Here is a 17,011-nt window from a genome sequence, read left to right as displayed (position 1 = left end):
TGAATGTGTATTTAAGCACCTAGTTTTCCCTAATGGTCAGAACAATGTAATGGGACCCCCTTAGAATTTTGCTTTTGAGTCATCAGGGGGTACAAGACGTTAATTAGGGGGTCTAGGACCTCTTGTATTTCACACTTTGCTCTTATGGCTCCAAACTATTACTTTACTGTTACCTCCTTCTACAGTCAAAGCCCATTTTGCTGGCCTATTTTGCTTGTCTACTATTTGATGGTGTTCACCAGAATACAAACTAGTTTCTGTAGGTGATTCTAATTTGCTCAATTTTGCGTTTTATTACAGTTTGTAACTTCCTATCTTTCTCCAAGTGACCTATCCATGTTCCACGTACAGATGTGTTTGTTTACAGTTACTGTTGTGAGGTTCGACAAGCACCACAGAACGCCTGTAAAAATCATTCAGCATAATGTTAGATTTGCTACATAATGCTGTTTAAAGTGCTATGCTACCGATCTGGGCAATGCTGTTGCATGCCAACGTTAGCAAAATTACAAGGCCAAAAAAATACATCCGATATAGTTACATGCAAGTCTGAACAAAAATAAGTGAACATACGTTTTTTTTCCATATGTTAAATTCAGCAAACAGTAACTGTGTATTAAAATAAGCAGAAGTGTGTTCTCTGTAGAGGATGTGTTCACTTACTTTCACTAAGAAAATCAACAAAAGGTAATCCGAGCTGGTGCGCCCAAACTTTTGCATTCTGGAGACTGTATCTCAACAGTGAGTGTGTTTACATGTATTTAATAATTGGATAACTGCAGAAAATCAGATTTTGTCAGTAATCCAATCAACATTTACATGCTCTTGAGTAATCAGATAATGGGGAAACTCCGGGTCTACATGAGTGAGGGAGTAATCAGATTTCTGCTTTGCAACCAGCCAGTAAACTCACAGAAGAAGACGTGACGTAAACATAACATAAAATTCGAGCTTCATGCCGCGGCTTTTTTTTTAAACATTGCGCAACTTTACCTGAAAAAATGAACATACATCGTCTAGAAGAGGAAGAATATTTAAATCCTTTATTTCGTGTTTGGTTTCAGCGCCTCTCCGAAGTGTTTTGCTGCTCACTTATCTCTGGTACCGCCGTCTGTCTCGCACATGCACAAACTGAGAAATCCAAAAGAAATCAGAGTAAGATTTTACATGCACTGAGAAATCTGATTACTGAGCTAAAATACAGCTCTCTTTATCAGATTTCTTAGTCTGATACCTAGATTGGAGTATGTTGTTTACATGACCATTTGAATAATCGGATAACCGCAGAAATTATGATCGGATTATTGAGGGCATGTAAACGCACTCAGTGTGAACATTCACATGCATGTAAAATACGAGTTGCGTGCTACAATAATTTGTTAGGTGGAGGGGCATTTTAACTTACCCTTAGCATTTGTCTGTTTACCTAAATGACTGACTGTCTTTCTCTGTGTAAATTTCAAGCAATGTTGTCTACTGTGGCTTCCTGTGGACTTGAAACGGCTTTAACTGAGTCCAGTCATGCTGGGTGGCGCACTGTGACGTGTTAAGAAAGTCACCGCAGTGCGTACCTCTGTTAAAAACAGTGGTTTAGAATTTTTGGAGCAATAGTTAAAAATGTAAACAGTCATTCAAAATTAAATCTGATGTGAAATTGTTCATTGTAGAGAAACATGTTCATTCAGATTTCTTTACAATTGTGGTGACAGGAACCACATCTATGATGCAAATATAGTCATTTTATTTACTACCCAAAATGACTGGTGAACCTACACGTGCACAACATGGCCTTATGTTAGCTAAGTAAATTAGGGTCAGCATTTCCTCACTGCCCACCTGCTCGGGAATGTCTCCATCCTCATTAAGTAGCTTTTTTGTTTTTGTCTCTTAGTGCCATTTTGGTTTTTGCAGCACCATTTTCACATGATTCGTGTATTAAAACTGCCTCATCGGTAAAACTGAACCCTGTAGAGCTGCATGTTGTGTCAGCCAGTACCAGATTTACACCTTTGCAGTGAATATGCTAATCTCTCGAGGCTGACGTTAGTTTCTTATTCACATTTCCATTCCACCTTAAACAGTGCAGCATTTTGAGTCTAAATGTAAGTGCAACATCATTTAAGGTGGAACAGAAAATTAGAATAAGAAGCTTAAGAATTCCAGCTTCATATTATCTCTATCCACTGTATGAGCCTCATGGCATTTCCACACTTGTCCACAATATGTGGGGACTAATTCTGGGCTTGTTTGGCAGAGGGGCTCATTATTACTGGTTTGGTTTCAGACACAAGAATCCCATCTGAACCGTGATTTGATTACACAATTCCATATGTCACTTCAGCATGCAGGTTTGCAAAATGATAGACACTTCCTTCACCCATTTGGTACTTTTTATCATTTTCCTTGGGTACAAACATTTACGTGGAACACCCATTTGCTCTCTATACACCAATCAGGCATAACATTATGACCACCTCCTTGTTTCTACGCTCATTGTCCATTTTATCAGCTCCACTTACTATATAGGTGCACTTTGTAGTTCTACAGTTACAGACTGTAGTCCATCTGTTTCTCTGCATACTTTGTTAGCCCCCTTTCACCCTGTTCTTCAGTGGTCAGGACCCCCATGGACCCTCACATAGCAGGTACTATTTGGGTGGTGGATCATTCTCAGCACTGCAGTAACACTGATGTGGTGGTGGTGTGTTAGAGTGTGCTGCGCTGGTCTGAGTGGATCAGACACAGCAGTGCTGCTGGAGTTTTTAAACACCTCAGTGTCACTGCTGGACTGAGAATAGTCCACCAACCAAAAATATCCAGCCAACAGCGTCCTGTGACCACTGATGAAGGACTAGAGGATGACCAACACTAACTGTGCAGCAGCAGATGAGCTATCGTCTCTGATTTTACATCTACAAGGTGGACTGACAAGGTAGGAGTGTCTGATAGAGTGGACAGTGAGTGGACACAGTGTTTAAAAACTCCAGCAGCACTGCTGTGTCTGATCCACTTGTACCAGCACAACACACACTAACACACCACCACCACGTCAGTGTTACTGCAGTGCTCAGAATGATCCACCACTCAAATAGTACCTGCTATGTGAGGGTCCATGGGGGTCCTGACCACTGAAGAACAGGGTAAAAGGGGGCTAACAAAGTATGCAGAGAAACAGATGGACTACAGTCTGTAACTGTAGAACTACAAAGTGCACCTATATAGTAAGTGGAGCTGATAAAATGGACAACGAGCGTAGAAACAAGAAGGTGGTCATAATGTTATGCATGATGGGTGTGTATCTATGAGGCATTCTGTCTCCTCCACTATCCACAAAAATCCTTTTCCCATCATCATGACACTTGAAAAGGGAATTGATGCAGTAAGTCGAACCAATCACGTAACAAAATGAACCAATTACACAAAGCCACATGCAGCGCTGGAAACAGACAGCTTCCATGTATAATGCCCCTCATTTCTGTGGACTCCACCAGAGTTCACTGGAAGCCAACCCCAGACCACTGATTTCAGGAGAACCAGAGATCGGATATTTGGACCACTCCCAGGTTCAGAAACAGCTTTCATACTTGACCAAACTTACCAATCTTGCAGAGCAAGCGGTCCTGGGTCCAGAAAACAACTCTAGAATGAAAACGTCCTGTTACAATCAGCAAACCAGGGCTGCACCACTTGAGGTGGTGGGCGCTGGTTAACCCCAAAATCTCTACCGATTTACAAATGGATGTAACAGTTATAGACATTTTCATGCATATATATGTGAGCTAACACATTAGCTCACAGTGACCGACTCACCGGGAACTCTCTCAACACTATAACCCACTCTGGCATTGCCTACAAGGGAAGTTTGCCATTTTACTGCTTGACTACACCAAGTCTGGGAGTAGCACATCATCACCCACCACCTAAAAGATGGAGGATTGAGTGTCTTGCCCAAGTCAGCCATGGGATTTTTAACCCACAACCTTCTGTTTGCTGGCTCAGCTCGCCCACCGCTGGGCACCCAACAACAGTGTTCTGATAGCAACTATATTTTAACCCTTGTGTGGTGTTGATGATGTTACTCAGTGGTCTGGTGGACCCACCGCATTACTGTTTTTTAAATCAATACAGCCATAACAATTTATGTAAAAATACCAGATGTTTAAAATATCACAGTGTCCAGTGTAAGGTTCTCCTTTAGCAGCTGTAGCCAGTCAGCAGCCTGTCCATGTTGTCTACCCTCACACACACACACACACACACACACACACACACACACTAACCCCAGGCCATGCAGGAGGAGAACAGAGTGAAAAGTCACGGCACCTCTACACTTCTATTCCCCGCGGGTTCACCCCCACACATTTGTGTTACACGTGGTGTTGGGGTGAACCCGCGAGGAATAGAAGTGTGCAGTCACCGAACAGTGTGAAGGCACTGAAAATGTCTTATTTTATATGTTCTTCAGAGAAAATGAGCAAAGGCCACGGAATCTGAAGTTGAAATAATAATAAATCACATCATTTTTTCTTTTGGTAAACATTAAAAATGGGTCCCACAGACCCCAAAACCACACAAGGGTTAAATGAGGAATGAGGGGTATAGAGGGACTTTTTCCCTGTATATATAGACATTTTGCATGTGGCGTGATTAACAATGACTTGTATTCATAGTGAATCGACTCTGCATAAGAGGTAATAAATGGCCTCTGTGATAATGTATTCCACATGGTAGATGCTGTGTGTAATGAAGAGTGGAATGACACGCAGGGACGGCCCACTGTGTGCGCAGTGAGCGAGGAGATTCTGCAGCCACTTCCAGCCCCCGCACACTCACACACGCTGACGATTCTGATTGGAGTGTGTCGTGTGAGTGCCGGCTCTGCAGAGTGGCAGCTGTGTGTGTGCGCATGTGTGAGCGTGTGTACATGGGGGTAGAGCACTAGGACCCAGCGAAGGAGCAGCCAATAAAGCAATGGAGGCACTCTAACATGAGTCAGGACGGTTGTGTAACAGGAAAGAGAACAAGGGCCCTGTACACACACACACACACACACACACACACACACACGGACACACACACACTGTTGTATGCAATAGTTCAGGCGCCCCTGCTTAAGTTACATGTTGATTTTTCTAAGTGAAAATAGGTTAAGACATCTTCAGAGAACACACGTTTAAATGCACAATTATTGTTTCTTTGCTGAATTTAACATATTAGAAAAATCAAATAATAAAGTGTGCAAAAGTTATGGCTCATTTTACATTTTTTTCATATGTTAAACTCAACAAATTAACAGAAACTGCACTAAAATTTGCAGAATGCCATATTTAAGTTTGTTCTCTGTAGAGAATATTAACCTATTTTCAGAAAACATATTATAAGGCCAGGGGTGTTCAAACATCTGCACACTACCATACATGTAAAGTAGGGGCATTAAAATGCACTGATGTATTGCTGATCTTGTCAAAGTCACTTGAGTCTTCATGCCTCCATTTCTCTCGCATCAGCAATGTCAACTACGAGCACCAACAAGACTCTGTTCTGGCTCATCAGTGTTTATGATATACACTCACTGGCTGAAACATGCACCCACTGTTGCTCTCACTGGACATCAAAACTGGAAACAGGATTGTGTTTATTCTGTGGAAATATCATGATTATCATGTTCAGGTTCATGTGAGCTCTGCAATCACACAATGAAAATAATTGTACTGAATTACTGAAAGGAATAAATATATTCCATAAATACATCTCACTCATACAGTTATAACAAAATGAAAAAAATCTACTTTTTAAATAGATAAAAATCCTTTCTTTAGGATCAAATTTGAGGAAATAAGACAAATGTGATTAATCATGATGAATTATTTAAATCATCTGACATCCCTAAATTATATAAAAGCTATATATGCATATACATAAATGGTAAAATTTGAATTATTTAATATTTACCTAGTGACAAAATGTCTGTGTTAGGCGCACAGTCGTGACAGCTGGCTAACCGGACATAATGCATAATGTCCACACGTACAGGTATTTACACAGGAGGAAATTTGAGCGTGTGCGGTTATGCAACCACATGCACACATGCATATACAAAATGCATAGAATCAGTGGTCGAATGAACAGCCCCGCTTCAGCAGACATGCACATACTCACTGACTATATACTGACTATATTACAAGAACTACAGGGTGATTCAAAAAGATTCATCTGATTTCAAAATGATGTATTTCACTCCTACAGCTGTTCGGACAACATCAATGCGATAGTCAAATTCATCCCATACTCGATTGAGCATGTCGGGTGTCACTTTCAGTGCGATTTCGGAGATCATCCAGTGTTGTGGAACCAACGATGAACGCTCTGAGCTGTTGAAGGTTCACTGCCCACGATTTACTCTTATTAAAGTGGAGAACGCAAAACGCTTTCTTCTCAGGGGTCTCCATCTCCTCTCAGACTGAAGGGAGCCATCTTCCGGTGACAGTCAGAAACTCCATGACTCCCTATTTCAATTGGTATGTGATTGGTTCCTAGGCGCCTCACGGTTGTAAAAATATGGCGCTTTGAAATCGGATGAATCTTTTTGAATCACCCTGTATAATTAAACAAGCAATGCACTACAGCATCCTCTTTATCTCAGAATCAAGAGCAAGGAGAAATAGCGCATTCCTCATATGAGTATATTAGCTCAGGGCTGGGGCATTTTTATCAAATATTGCATTTTTATAATATTGAAGGTCATAATAAACTGGAAATGGAAACATTAATACATGAACAATACCATATCAACGTAAACCAGGTAAAGAAGGCATGCTGTATTTTTGCCAGAGCCAAAAAAATGTAACAAATCAAGAGTGTAAAGTATTGTATCAAACTGAATTATGTATTCTATGAATTGTTCATGATCGTGACAGGCCTAACATCCATGAATATCTACTATGTACATATGATCTATTTACTCTGTGCTCTGTGCCTTCCTGCTACTGTAGCAAACCAAATTTCACCAGTCGATCAATAAAGTATATCCATCTATCAATCTGTTTAATATGTACGTATGCTGTTTGTTCATGAATGGAGGACGGTACCTCAGTCACTTCCATTCTCTCTCTCTCTCTGCAGCACCCGCTGCGTTGTGAAGCGTTTACTTTTCTGCCTGTTAATTATAGATTCAAATGCGTCATCGCATTGTAGAGTTCAGGCAGCGGAGAGCAGGCCGTGCTTCACTGTGTGTCCTTCGCTCAATGGATCTGACAGATGGTGTATTGGGCATGAAATGTGAACGGACATTGGCCTGCAGGAATATACTGTTGATTGCTGGTCCAGGCCTTTGTGTGCACACCCTGGATTTAATTTACAGTGCACACATGAATAGAAGGATGTACTAATAAAAGGATTTAGAGATTTGACTTAAAGCTTCCAGATAACGTAGCTTACAAAAATAGCGTGGCAAGAGATGCTTACAGACTTGTTAGCACCAGCATAATGAATGTCCACCTCAAAGCTGTTCATGTTCCTGGTCATATTAGGCATGATTCATGTCATTTAAAAGACAAAACTCATGTTTTAATTTAAGTGACTTTTGTCTGCTTCTAAAATGTCTGATGATTTTTGATTACATCACTGCGCACCAGTGGAAAGGGTAAAAAAAATTATTCTTCGACTCCAACACGCTTGGAAGTCAAGGTTCGACTCTTGCTTTTATTATAAATGCTTAGAATTGACTCATCAATCTGCATCAATGTACCCCAACTCTTCATTTTAGGATTTGCACTAGTTGCAATAAACAGCGATTAGAAACAGTACAAGATATGCAAACAAAAAGAAACAATATTTTTCACAGAAAGTTGTGGAGAAGAGGATAAACCTGAAGCTGGTTTATTCTCTCCCACCAGGCTCACCTGTCATTGAGAGAAAATGCTCAGCTAGCTCAGAGACTCTAATTAATCAGTTATAACCATGACTACTTACGTCTTACAGCGAGTGAAGTTTGAATACGAGGGAAACCCATCTTTTAGATGACATCTTAATGGAGGTAGTACATTTTGAAAGCCTACAGGCAACTTGAAACGCAGAGGGGTCCAGACAGCTAGAGCTATAAAACCAAAAATCTTTCTGCATTTGCATAACTTTGCTAAGTGTCTTCAAATCATCATTACAAAGAATAACACAGATTAACTGTCAGAAAGAGATTTTATCAGCAATATCCAGCCACCCAAGTTAAAGCCAAAGAACAACGACCAGCCAAAAGGTAACACGTTCACATTACCAGGCCGCAGTGGCACAAATCTAATTTTCTGCCTTAATGTAACACAGATCTGATGTTTCCAGAGCTGTGTGGACACACAAATCTGATCTTTTCAAATCCGATCCGAGCCACTTTAATATGCGGTCCTATGTCCGATTCATGGTGATGTGACCTCAATGAGAATGCTCAGATCGGACTTTGTGTGCTCTTTATCGACTGCGTGTGCACCGTCAATGAGCATTAACAAAGCAGCAGTGCTGAATCTGAAGTTAGAGCCAGTAAACAGCAACGTATCTGACCCATTTTCCCCTTCGTCTCGCTCTAATGATGAACAGCTGATAAAGCTAATAACCTTACGACGAAGGCTCGTTCTGCTGGTTAGTTTGTTGTTCATGACGGGAGATGCCCATGGCGAGTCGAGTTGAGCCGAAGTGCCGAATGAAGCTCAATCTGAAGCTCAAAAAAACTCAATCTGTTTTATTCTGTGCAAACCTGGCAACTCGCTCACTGTAATTTAATGCTAGCCAGATAGCCAATGTGGGGAGCTACTGTTAAGGACGGTATATTTTGTTCGTTTACAACTTTACAGCAAGAAAATGTACAGGATTAAACAAGCAAAACTAAGCTATTCAAGGATAACACTTAAAATAATTTAAAGATAAGAATGAATGCTGCTGTCTTAGTAATTAATTTTGCTATAATTTAGTTTATAACTAAATTTAATATCTCATCAATCAAAAGAGTAAGTTAGCCTTAACAGTGGTATCTTCCCCTGACAATGTAAGTATTAACTGGCATTATTTTGTATCGCTGCATATTCATTTTATGGCCAATAATATGCATTTTATGTCTTAGGCTACGTTTACACAGCAGGTAAAAGTGGCCCAAATCCGATCTTTTTCCTCATATATCTGTGTGTCAATGTGAACAGCAAAAAGCAGACTGAATCTGACATTTTCAATTCCGATTTTAGACACTGTGGTACTGAAATCTGATACATATCCGATCTGCGGCAACACGACTCTGTCTGAACAGCCAGATCAGAATTCATGTGACTTTTATGTCAGTACAGCTCGACATTCGTCATAATTTTGCCCTGCTGAGACCTTATAAACATTTAGGCTGATGTTTCTGTACTAAAATTAGAGGAGATGTTTCCAAACCCTGTGTTGAAGGAGGTTTTGGAAGAAATGGCCAAACGCGGCGGTAGGAGACCGAGGCCGCAGCATCAAAGAACAGTTAAAAGTTCAAAGAATCCGAGGACGCGAACTCAAACACATTCTGGATGATGAGCCCAGCTGTCAGTCAATAAAGCTCCATGATGGCTCCTGTGATGCTGGCGAAGATGAAACTGAAAGCTTGGGGAGCGACTGGCGTTCATTAGCAGTCATGATTGTTTATCTCTGGATGAGCCACGTGACGCAACGTGAATCAGTGTTCTTTTGCGCATACAGGTCGATTAGGAGCTGATCTCTTCAGAATAATGTCACATACAGGTCACATTTAAAAGATAATATTAACAGCCAAAAAAAAATTGGATTTGGTGAGGAAATCAGATGTGGGCTGTGTGAAAGTAGCCTTAGTGGCTAGTTTTTAAGAGAATAAACATCAAACTAAATAAATGTAGAATGCATTTTTAATCACCTACAGAACAATACAAGGGCACAGAACCCACGTCTGAATAAAGATATAGAATTATTTGTACACATTTACAAATATGTTACATTTTTGTATGTGGACACTATATAACAACATCACAACTGAGCATAAATACAGTAAAACAGTTTTTTCCCCCTTAGTGACTGCAGACAGTTTATTTGGCTCAACTAGCATCTGACTCTTCACACAACGTATCGTAGCCATGCATGCCCAGCGGGTGCGTTTATGATTTTCCCGTCATGACGCATGTGGCTCATTCTCGTGACGTTATTGATTAGAATGTGCACATGCAGGTCATTTCACAGGTTTATTCACATTAAAGACAGATTCGAGTCACTTACCTACATAAATGTGAGCCATCAAGTCAGAAAGATCAGATCTGAGCAAAAAATCACAACTGAGCAATGAGGCCTGTAGTGTGAACGTAGCCATTAGCAAGTTAGCTACATAAATTGTTTGGTTCCTTTTTTCTGGCTACTGATGTCTGTTTTGTCTTGGATAAAGATTTCTTGTAGCTTATCAACATCCTTTCTAGCAGCTGCTTCCCACTTTATACAAACCTCAACCTCTTTTTTGGGAGTCAAGACCTTTAGCCCTTACCTTCACCACTGTGTATTTATTGTACGCAGATATACACGGCAGTCGACAGGCGCTTCACTTCTTTAGTTCGACTTAATTATATCTGTAAAAGATTATTTTGTCCCAAGACCAGCATAAACAGATAAACACTATAGCACTAATGCTGGCCAGCAACACAAATGTATTTATTAGCCTACAGATCAGTGATTAGCATGAGCTGGAGATGCCCAGTGGCTGTATGATGTATCTGTATAGTACATGCTGTGTATTGTAGTCAGAGAACATTAATGAACAAACACTTCAAAACATGACAGTAAACAAACGGAAATTCCACTGATTTTTTACAATTTCTAAATAACTCAACCAATAAGATGTAAAACATCATCTTCCAGATTGATTTGAGGTGAAATTTACTTGCTTAGATTTCTTAGAATTTTTTTTTACTGGCCTAACGCTAACCCTAGTGGTGGTGATGGGAACCAGAGGTCGCAACGTCTACAACACAACATAACCCTTTTATTTACTATCCAAAACCACCAGTGAACCAACATGTGTCTTCTAAGTTTTTTTTATGTTATGCTGATGATGTGAACAGTGATAAATCTGAAAAGACTGTTTTTTTGGACACTTTTGGACAGCACCCTGCATATATTTTAAAACATACATGTTAGGCCAAAACTGTATCTCAAGGCTATTATTAAATAATTTCATGACTGTATCAAGTAATAACTTTCTGTGAGGTTTCTATCAGGTTCCTATAACCATCACTGAGAGCAATTCTGACTCAGTAGGTTTCACATCAAACCACTCTGAATTATTTTGTTTCCAATTTAGTGATTTATTTACACAGTAAATTTGAGAATACTCCTTAAAATGTTGGCTCTCCTTCATTATAATAATTTGAGTGGTTTGTTTAATATATTTTAATCATAATCATCTCACCTACAGCTTAAAATGCAGCCCAGCATAAATAGGCCTTAGAGCAGAAAATGGGTGACAGATGACTTACCCAGCATGCCTTTGTTGGGCTCGGACAGGCACATGTCCTTCTCAGCACTGGGCAGCACGAAGCCCACCACGAAGATCTCAACGCCGTCGGCCATGAGCGCCAGCCCCAGCACGAAGTAGAGGGTCCACTGGAAGCGCCCGTGGCCGCACTCCTGCAGGATGGTCTCGTATTGCTGGGCCAACTCCTCCTGGTCCTTGCGCCGCTCGGCCTCGTACTGCGTTAAGTCCCGGAACTGCGAGTGGGCCGCGCCCCCTGGCTGCCCATCAGCTTTGCCCACCGAGTCGTTGCGCGGAATGCCCTGGTACTCGCCCTCGTAGATCTCGTCGTCCTCATCGTGGCCCTCCGTGGAGTCGCTGTGGGCACCCTCGTCATCGTTGGCACGGCTGTTGCTGCGGTAGTAGCTGCCGTCCTGCGCCTGGACGGGATAATCGTCGTCATCGTCTTCCTCCTCGAAGCGCGTGTAGGAACGTTTGGTGTACTCATCTGCCATCTTGTCCACATGGCGGCCCACTTTCTTTCCCGCCTGTCGCTTCACTTCTTTAGCGATGTCCTTGGCGCCTTTAATGAAGGCCGTTCGGTCTCGGTACCCCTCATCCATTCTTGAGAAGATGTGTGGTTGGTGTTAGACTGCAGTGGCTGGAGGAAGGTCAGCAGAGGTCAGTTTGCATGTAGCAGAGCTGAGGCAGTGGTGGTGGTTTAGGAGTTCAGCACCCTGGACAGTGGCTGAAGCACCTGCTGGGGTGCAGAGCTCTGCAGCAGTCTGTCAATGGAGAATAAAACAAACGGTTATTCCAATAAGCCAAGTAAATTAGGTTAGAAGTTGGAGCTGCACAATATATTTTTTGTTAATCATTACTGGAATATCTTGATGTTGTCCAAAGAAGACATGCATCTCAAACATGGCAACTTTACAGGGGAAGGAAAAAACTTTCTTAACTTTTATTGTAAGTTATTGTAAAGAGATTTCAATAGTCATTTCGGACCATTACTTATGCTCAGTTCATCATGAAATATTCACACAATGTAAAGGACAGCTGCTGTGGTCAAATAAAGTGGAAATAAAAAGGATAAACATCACTGTGTTATAAAATAATTTTAACACAGTGATGATCTGTTTTTTAAACTGGGGCATTTCATGCTAACTCACCAAGGGCCTGTCCAGTCAGGACGAACACATTCAAGCAAAAACTACAATTTGATTTATGCAGCCTTGCAAAAACTCAAAGCTACGCATCAATTAGTTTTTTAGTTATTAATTTTTTAAGTTTGCCCCATCAGGTTCTAAATTGCATAACTGCTTACAGAATGAACTGAGCTGAAATATTAATTTAATATAAATACACTGACAACAGTTTTTCACTTTCAATCAACTGGTTTCATTTTTTAAAAAACCCACAATGGGTTAATTTACTGAAGAATGTACTTCATGTATTAACAACTAAAAATCAAATTTGAATCTGATTGGACAACTTTAAAATACTCATAACTAAATAACAAACTGGAGTGCAGCATGGCTACATGAGTTACGTAAATTTGTCCTAGAAATCCGTGACAAAATTGCAGAGTGAGCTAGGTGAGTCAGTGTAGAGTGACCTAATACTGATAATGCTGAAGGCTGCAATATGCGAATGAGCCCTCTCACTCAACTGATCACAAACCTGACAAGTTTTCTTCAAGGCATACAATCCAACAAACATAAATTTTATCCAAATAATTCCAGGCAGATGTGTTTTAAATATATGACAAGGTACAGTCCAAAAGTCTGAGATCACTAGTAAAAATTATTCTATTTGGCATTTCTTTTTAATTTAATACAAGCTTTTCACTTCAAATTATATTCTCAGCAAAATAATCTGAGTGAAATACAGAATCTTTGAAATATTAACATTCATTTAAGAATGTCTTAGTATTTGATACAGTATGTCTCCCTTTTGCTTTAATGACACTGTGCACTCGAGCACTCAGGCATCAACTCCACAAGTTTGTGTAAAAGCCTCTGATCAGCAGATCAGATCCACCCGAGAGTCATCTGAACACGAGCTTCACTGGAAAAATAAGACTTTAAAAAAAACAAAACAGACCCATCTGTACAAAGAACTTATGATGGTCACCAACTCGCTTAAAATATATATAAATAGTGCAGAATCTTAAATATTTCTTCTTCATTCTACTTGTCAGAACTTTTCTCTGCTTTACATTTTTTATAATTCTAAAACTTTTTTTTTAGGTTTAAATAAAAAAGAATCCCAGAATTTTAATTGTGGATCCCCTGTATATAGGAACCGTAATATAAGAAATATAATTGCACTTTACAGTTATATGCGAGAGTTTGAATACTCCTGCTCAAGTTACTTGTTCACTTCATTAACACAAAAACATTAGCACATCCTCTACAGAGAACAAACTTAAATGCTGCATGTTTTAGTTCACAATTTCTATTTATTTCTAAGTTTAACAACTTGGAAAAAAAATTATAGTGTGCCATAACTTTTGCACAAGCCACATTTTATCTTTTATTATGTTAAATTCAGCAAGTATACAGTTAAGTGTGCACTAAAATGTGCACAAGTGTGCTCTCTGTAGAAGATGTGCTACATTATTTTCACTTTATTTTCAATTTATTTTCAATTAACAAAATGTGTCACTTGGTCGGCGGGGACCAAACTTTTGCATCGTCTGTATATTAGTACGTTCAGCCCTAACTGAGCATTAGCATCATTTCTTGAAATGCATACAAATTATAAATACAACATAGCAAAACACATGCACTTCACAAAAGATGTCCTTTATTTATTTATGAAATTAAAGCTGTGCTTCGGTAAAACTGTTCTAATCATGTTAAAGCAGTTGTGATCAACAGATCTACAGCCTGGTGTTGACGCTAACATCTACGCCGTGGTTGCGTGAGAACCATAGCGAGTGTGTGAGGACATGGCAGCTCCTGAGGCTCCACAGGTGACCTTGGTCTCTCTCTCTGCCCAAAAGCAGGGAGGAAAGACTTTAGAGGAACATGCTGTGAATCTGACAGCTCCATCTGAACAAACACCGCAATTAAAATGTTCTCGGGGGAAAATTATAAAACCATCATTTCCCGACACTCGTACAACCTGCTGAAATTAGTCGGGATCCACGACCGGTATTAATAATGTGACATAGATAATTAGGCAACATCACTACTGTCTCCGAGGCACTTAGGAGCTTTGAAATAGAGCTGTATAAAGAGAGACCTTTCAGAGCACGAGACAGTGGAACGGCAGAGGTGGGCAATGTGATAAAATGTTATCACATTATGCTTTTCAGAGTATATTGTGGGTCTCATCAGTACTTCTAGAAGACTGAACAAGTGCATCATTAAAAAGACAGGTTTAAGGCCTTTAGATACTGAGCGTGATTTATTCGTGCAATTTTTTCGGATTAAAATACAACCCCGTTTCCCAAAAAAGTTGGGATGCTCTGAAAAATGTAAATAAAAACAAAATGCAACGATGTACAAATCATTTACACCCTATATTATGTCATTGAAAATGCTTCAAAGACAACATATCAAATGGTGATACTGAGATTTTTTTTATTATTATTTTTTTTAATATATGCCAAAAAAGTTCCAAAAAAGTTGGGACGGGGATGACAAGAGGCTGGTAAAGTTGTGTAATGCTTAAAAAAACATATAGTGGTTGATTGGCAACAGGTCAGTAACATGATTGGGTATAAAAAGCATCCCAGAGAGGCTGAGTCTTTCAGCAGTAAAGATGAGGAGGAGTTCACCACACTGTGAAAAACTGCACGATCAAATAGTGCAACAATTGAAGAGTAATGTTTCTCAACATAAAATAGCAAAGAACTTTTGCTTTTTATCATCTACGGTACATAATAACATTAAACGATTCAGAGAATCTGGAGAAATCTCTGTATGTGAGGGACAAGGCCAAAAACCAGTATTTGCTGGCCGTGATCTTTGGGCCCTCAGGTGGCACTGCATTAAAAACAGACATGATTCTGTAGTGGAAATCACTACATGGGTTTAGAAACACTTCTGAAAGCCACTGTCTGTGAAAACAGTTCATCACTGCTTCCACAAATGCAAGTTAAAACTCTAAAACGCAAAGAAGAAACCACATATAAACAGGATCCAATAGCGCTGCCACCTTCTCTGGGCCTAAACTCATTTAAAATGGACTGAGGTGAGGTGGAAAAGTGTCCTGTGGTCCGACAAATCAACATTTGAATTTCTTTTTTGGTGTTCTCCGGGATAAAGACCACTCAGCTTGTTATTAGTCCACAGTTCAAAAGCCAGTATTCATGATGGTATAGGGGTGCATTAGTGCACATGGTATGGGTGACGTGCACATCTGTGAAGGCACCATTAATGGTGAACGATATATACATGTTTTGGCAACATATGCTGCCGTTCAGATGACGTCTTTTTCAGGGAAGGCCTTGTTTATTTCTCCAAGACAATGTCAAACCGCATTCCGCATGTTTTACAGCAGCATGGCTCCGTAATAAAAGAGTCCTGACGCTAAACTGGCCTGCCTGCAGTCCAGAACTGTCACCACTGATAACATTTGGAACATTATAAAAAAAGAGTGTGGGTTTCTTTTTACTCATGCTCGATGTGTAACGGCCTTTAGCCCAAACCAGCATGGTTGTAAATTTAATGGTTGCCTAGACTACCATGTGGATAACTTGCATCCCATCAGAACGGAAGCAGCTTCAGTTACGGCACAATTTACAATAAATTCAAGCCTAACAGATAAAACACTGGCAATACAGGTAACATCTTGTTATGTCTGAGGCTGTAATGTCAAATGTACCCAAGTACGTAATGTATTTTACTTACGTTTTTTTGTTTCTAAAGCAGGTGGAGCTGCTGTAAATAGTATTAAACCCACTGAGGGATCCTTTGTCTTTGGTAATACATGCAGCTGAAATATAGATCATGAAATTTTAGCTGATGATTAAATAATTATGAATACCTGCGATTAACAATTTATACTAGAAACTACTGCAGTATGAGCCAAACTGGCCACTTAGCCATCTTACAACTATGTTAAAATCCACCTCCGTCGTTATGGAAATGAAGAACTCATACTAAACATATCTGGGGCACTAAAAGATCTAACACAATGATAATGTTGCCCAACAGCTTACAATGAGAGTAAAATACATACATATGCTTTTTATGCTTTTATAATTTTCAGAATGCATGTCATCCACACAAACTACACTCTTAACAAAGGCGGTGTTTCAAGGTTTTTTGTAAAAAAATGGGTCTGTATAGAACCAAAAACACTTAAAGAACTCTTTGCATAATTAAAGGGTTCTTTGCATCATGAAAGCATTCTTCAAATTGATGTAGATGTGCTGTAGATGCGTCTATATAGAACCTTTGTGAAAAGGTTTTTCTATTGTCACGATGTCAAGCTTGTAACTATAGAAGAACCCCTCTATACAGACCTACCTTCTCAAAAAGAACCATCTACAGCACATCCTCCATCAATCTCAAAAACCATATC

The 17,011-nt window shown here is 39.9% G+C and overlaps 1 protein-coding gene across 1 annotated transcript in view; it reads right to left on the bottom strand.

Moving 5' to 3' along the window:
• sv2a (synaptic vesicle glycoprotein 2A) overlaps positions 1 to 17,011 on the bottom strand; it is a 74,302-nt gene that overhangs the window by 33,964 nt on the left and 23,327 nt on the right. The window contains exon 2 of the mRNA XM_036558350.1: positions 11,496 to 12,255. Coding sequence (XP_036414243.1) covers positions 11,496 to 12,093 — 598 coding nt within the window. The 5' untranslated portion in view covers positions 12,094 to 12,255. The remainder of the gene's footprint in view (positions 1 to 11,495; positions 12,256 to 17,011) is intronic.

The sequence above is a fragment of the Colossoma macropomum genome, unplaced genomic scaffold (assembly GCF_904425465.1).
Source record: "Colossoma macropomum unplaced genomic scaffold, Colossoma_macropomum, whole genome shotgun sequence".
NCBI lineage: Eukaryota > Metazoa > Chordata > Actinopteri > Characiformes > Serrasalmidae > Colossoma > Colossoma macropomum.
Note: the sequence above shows the minus strand (reverse complement) of the source record. Positions and strands in the feature narration are given on the sequence as shown.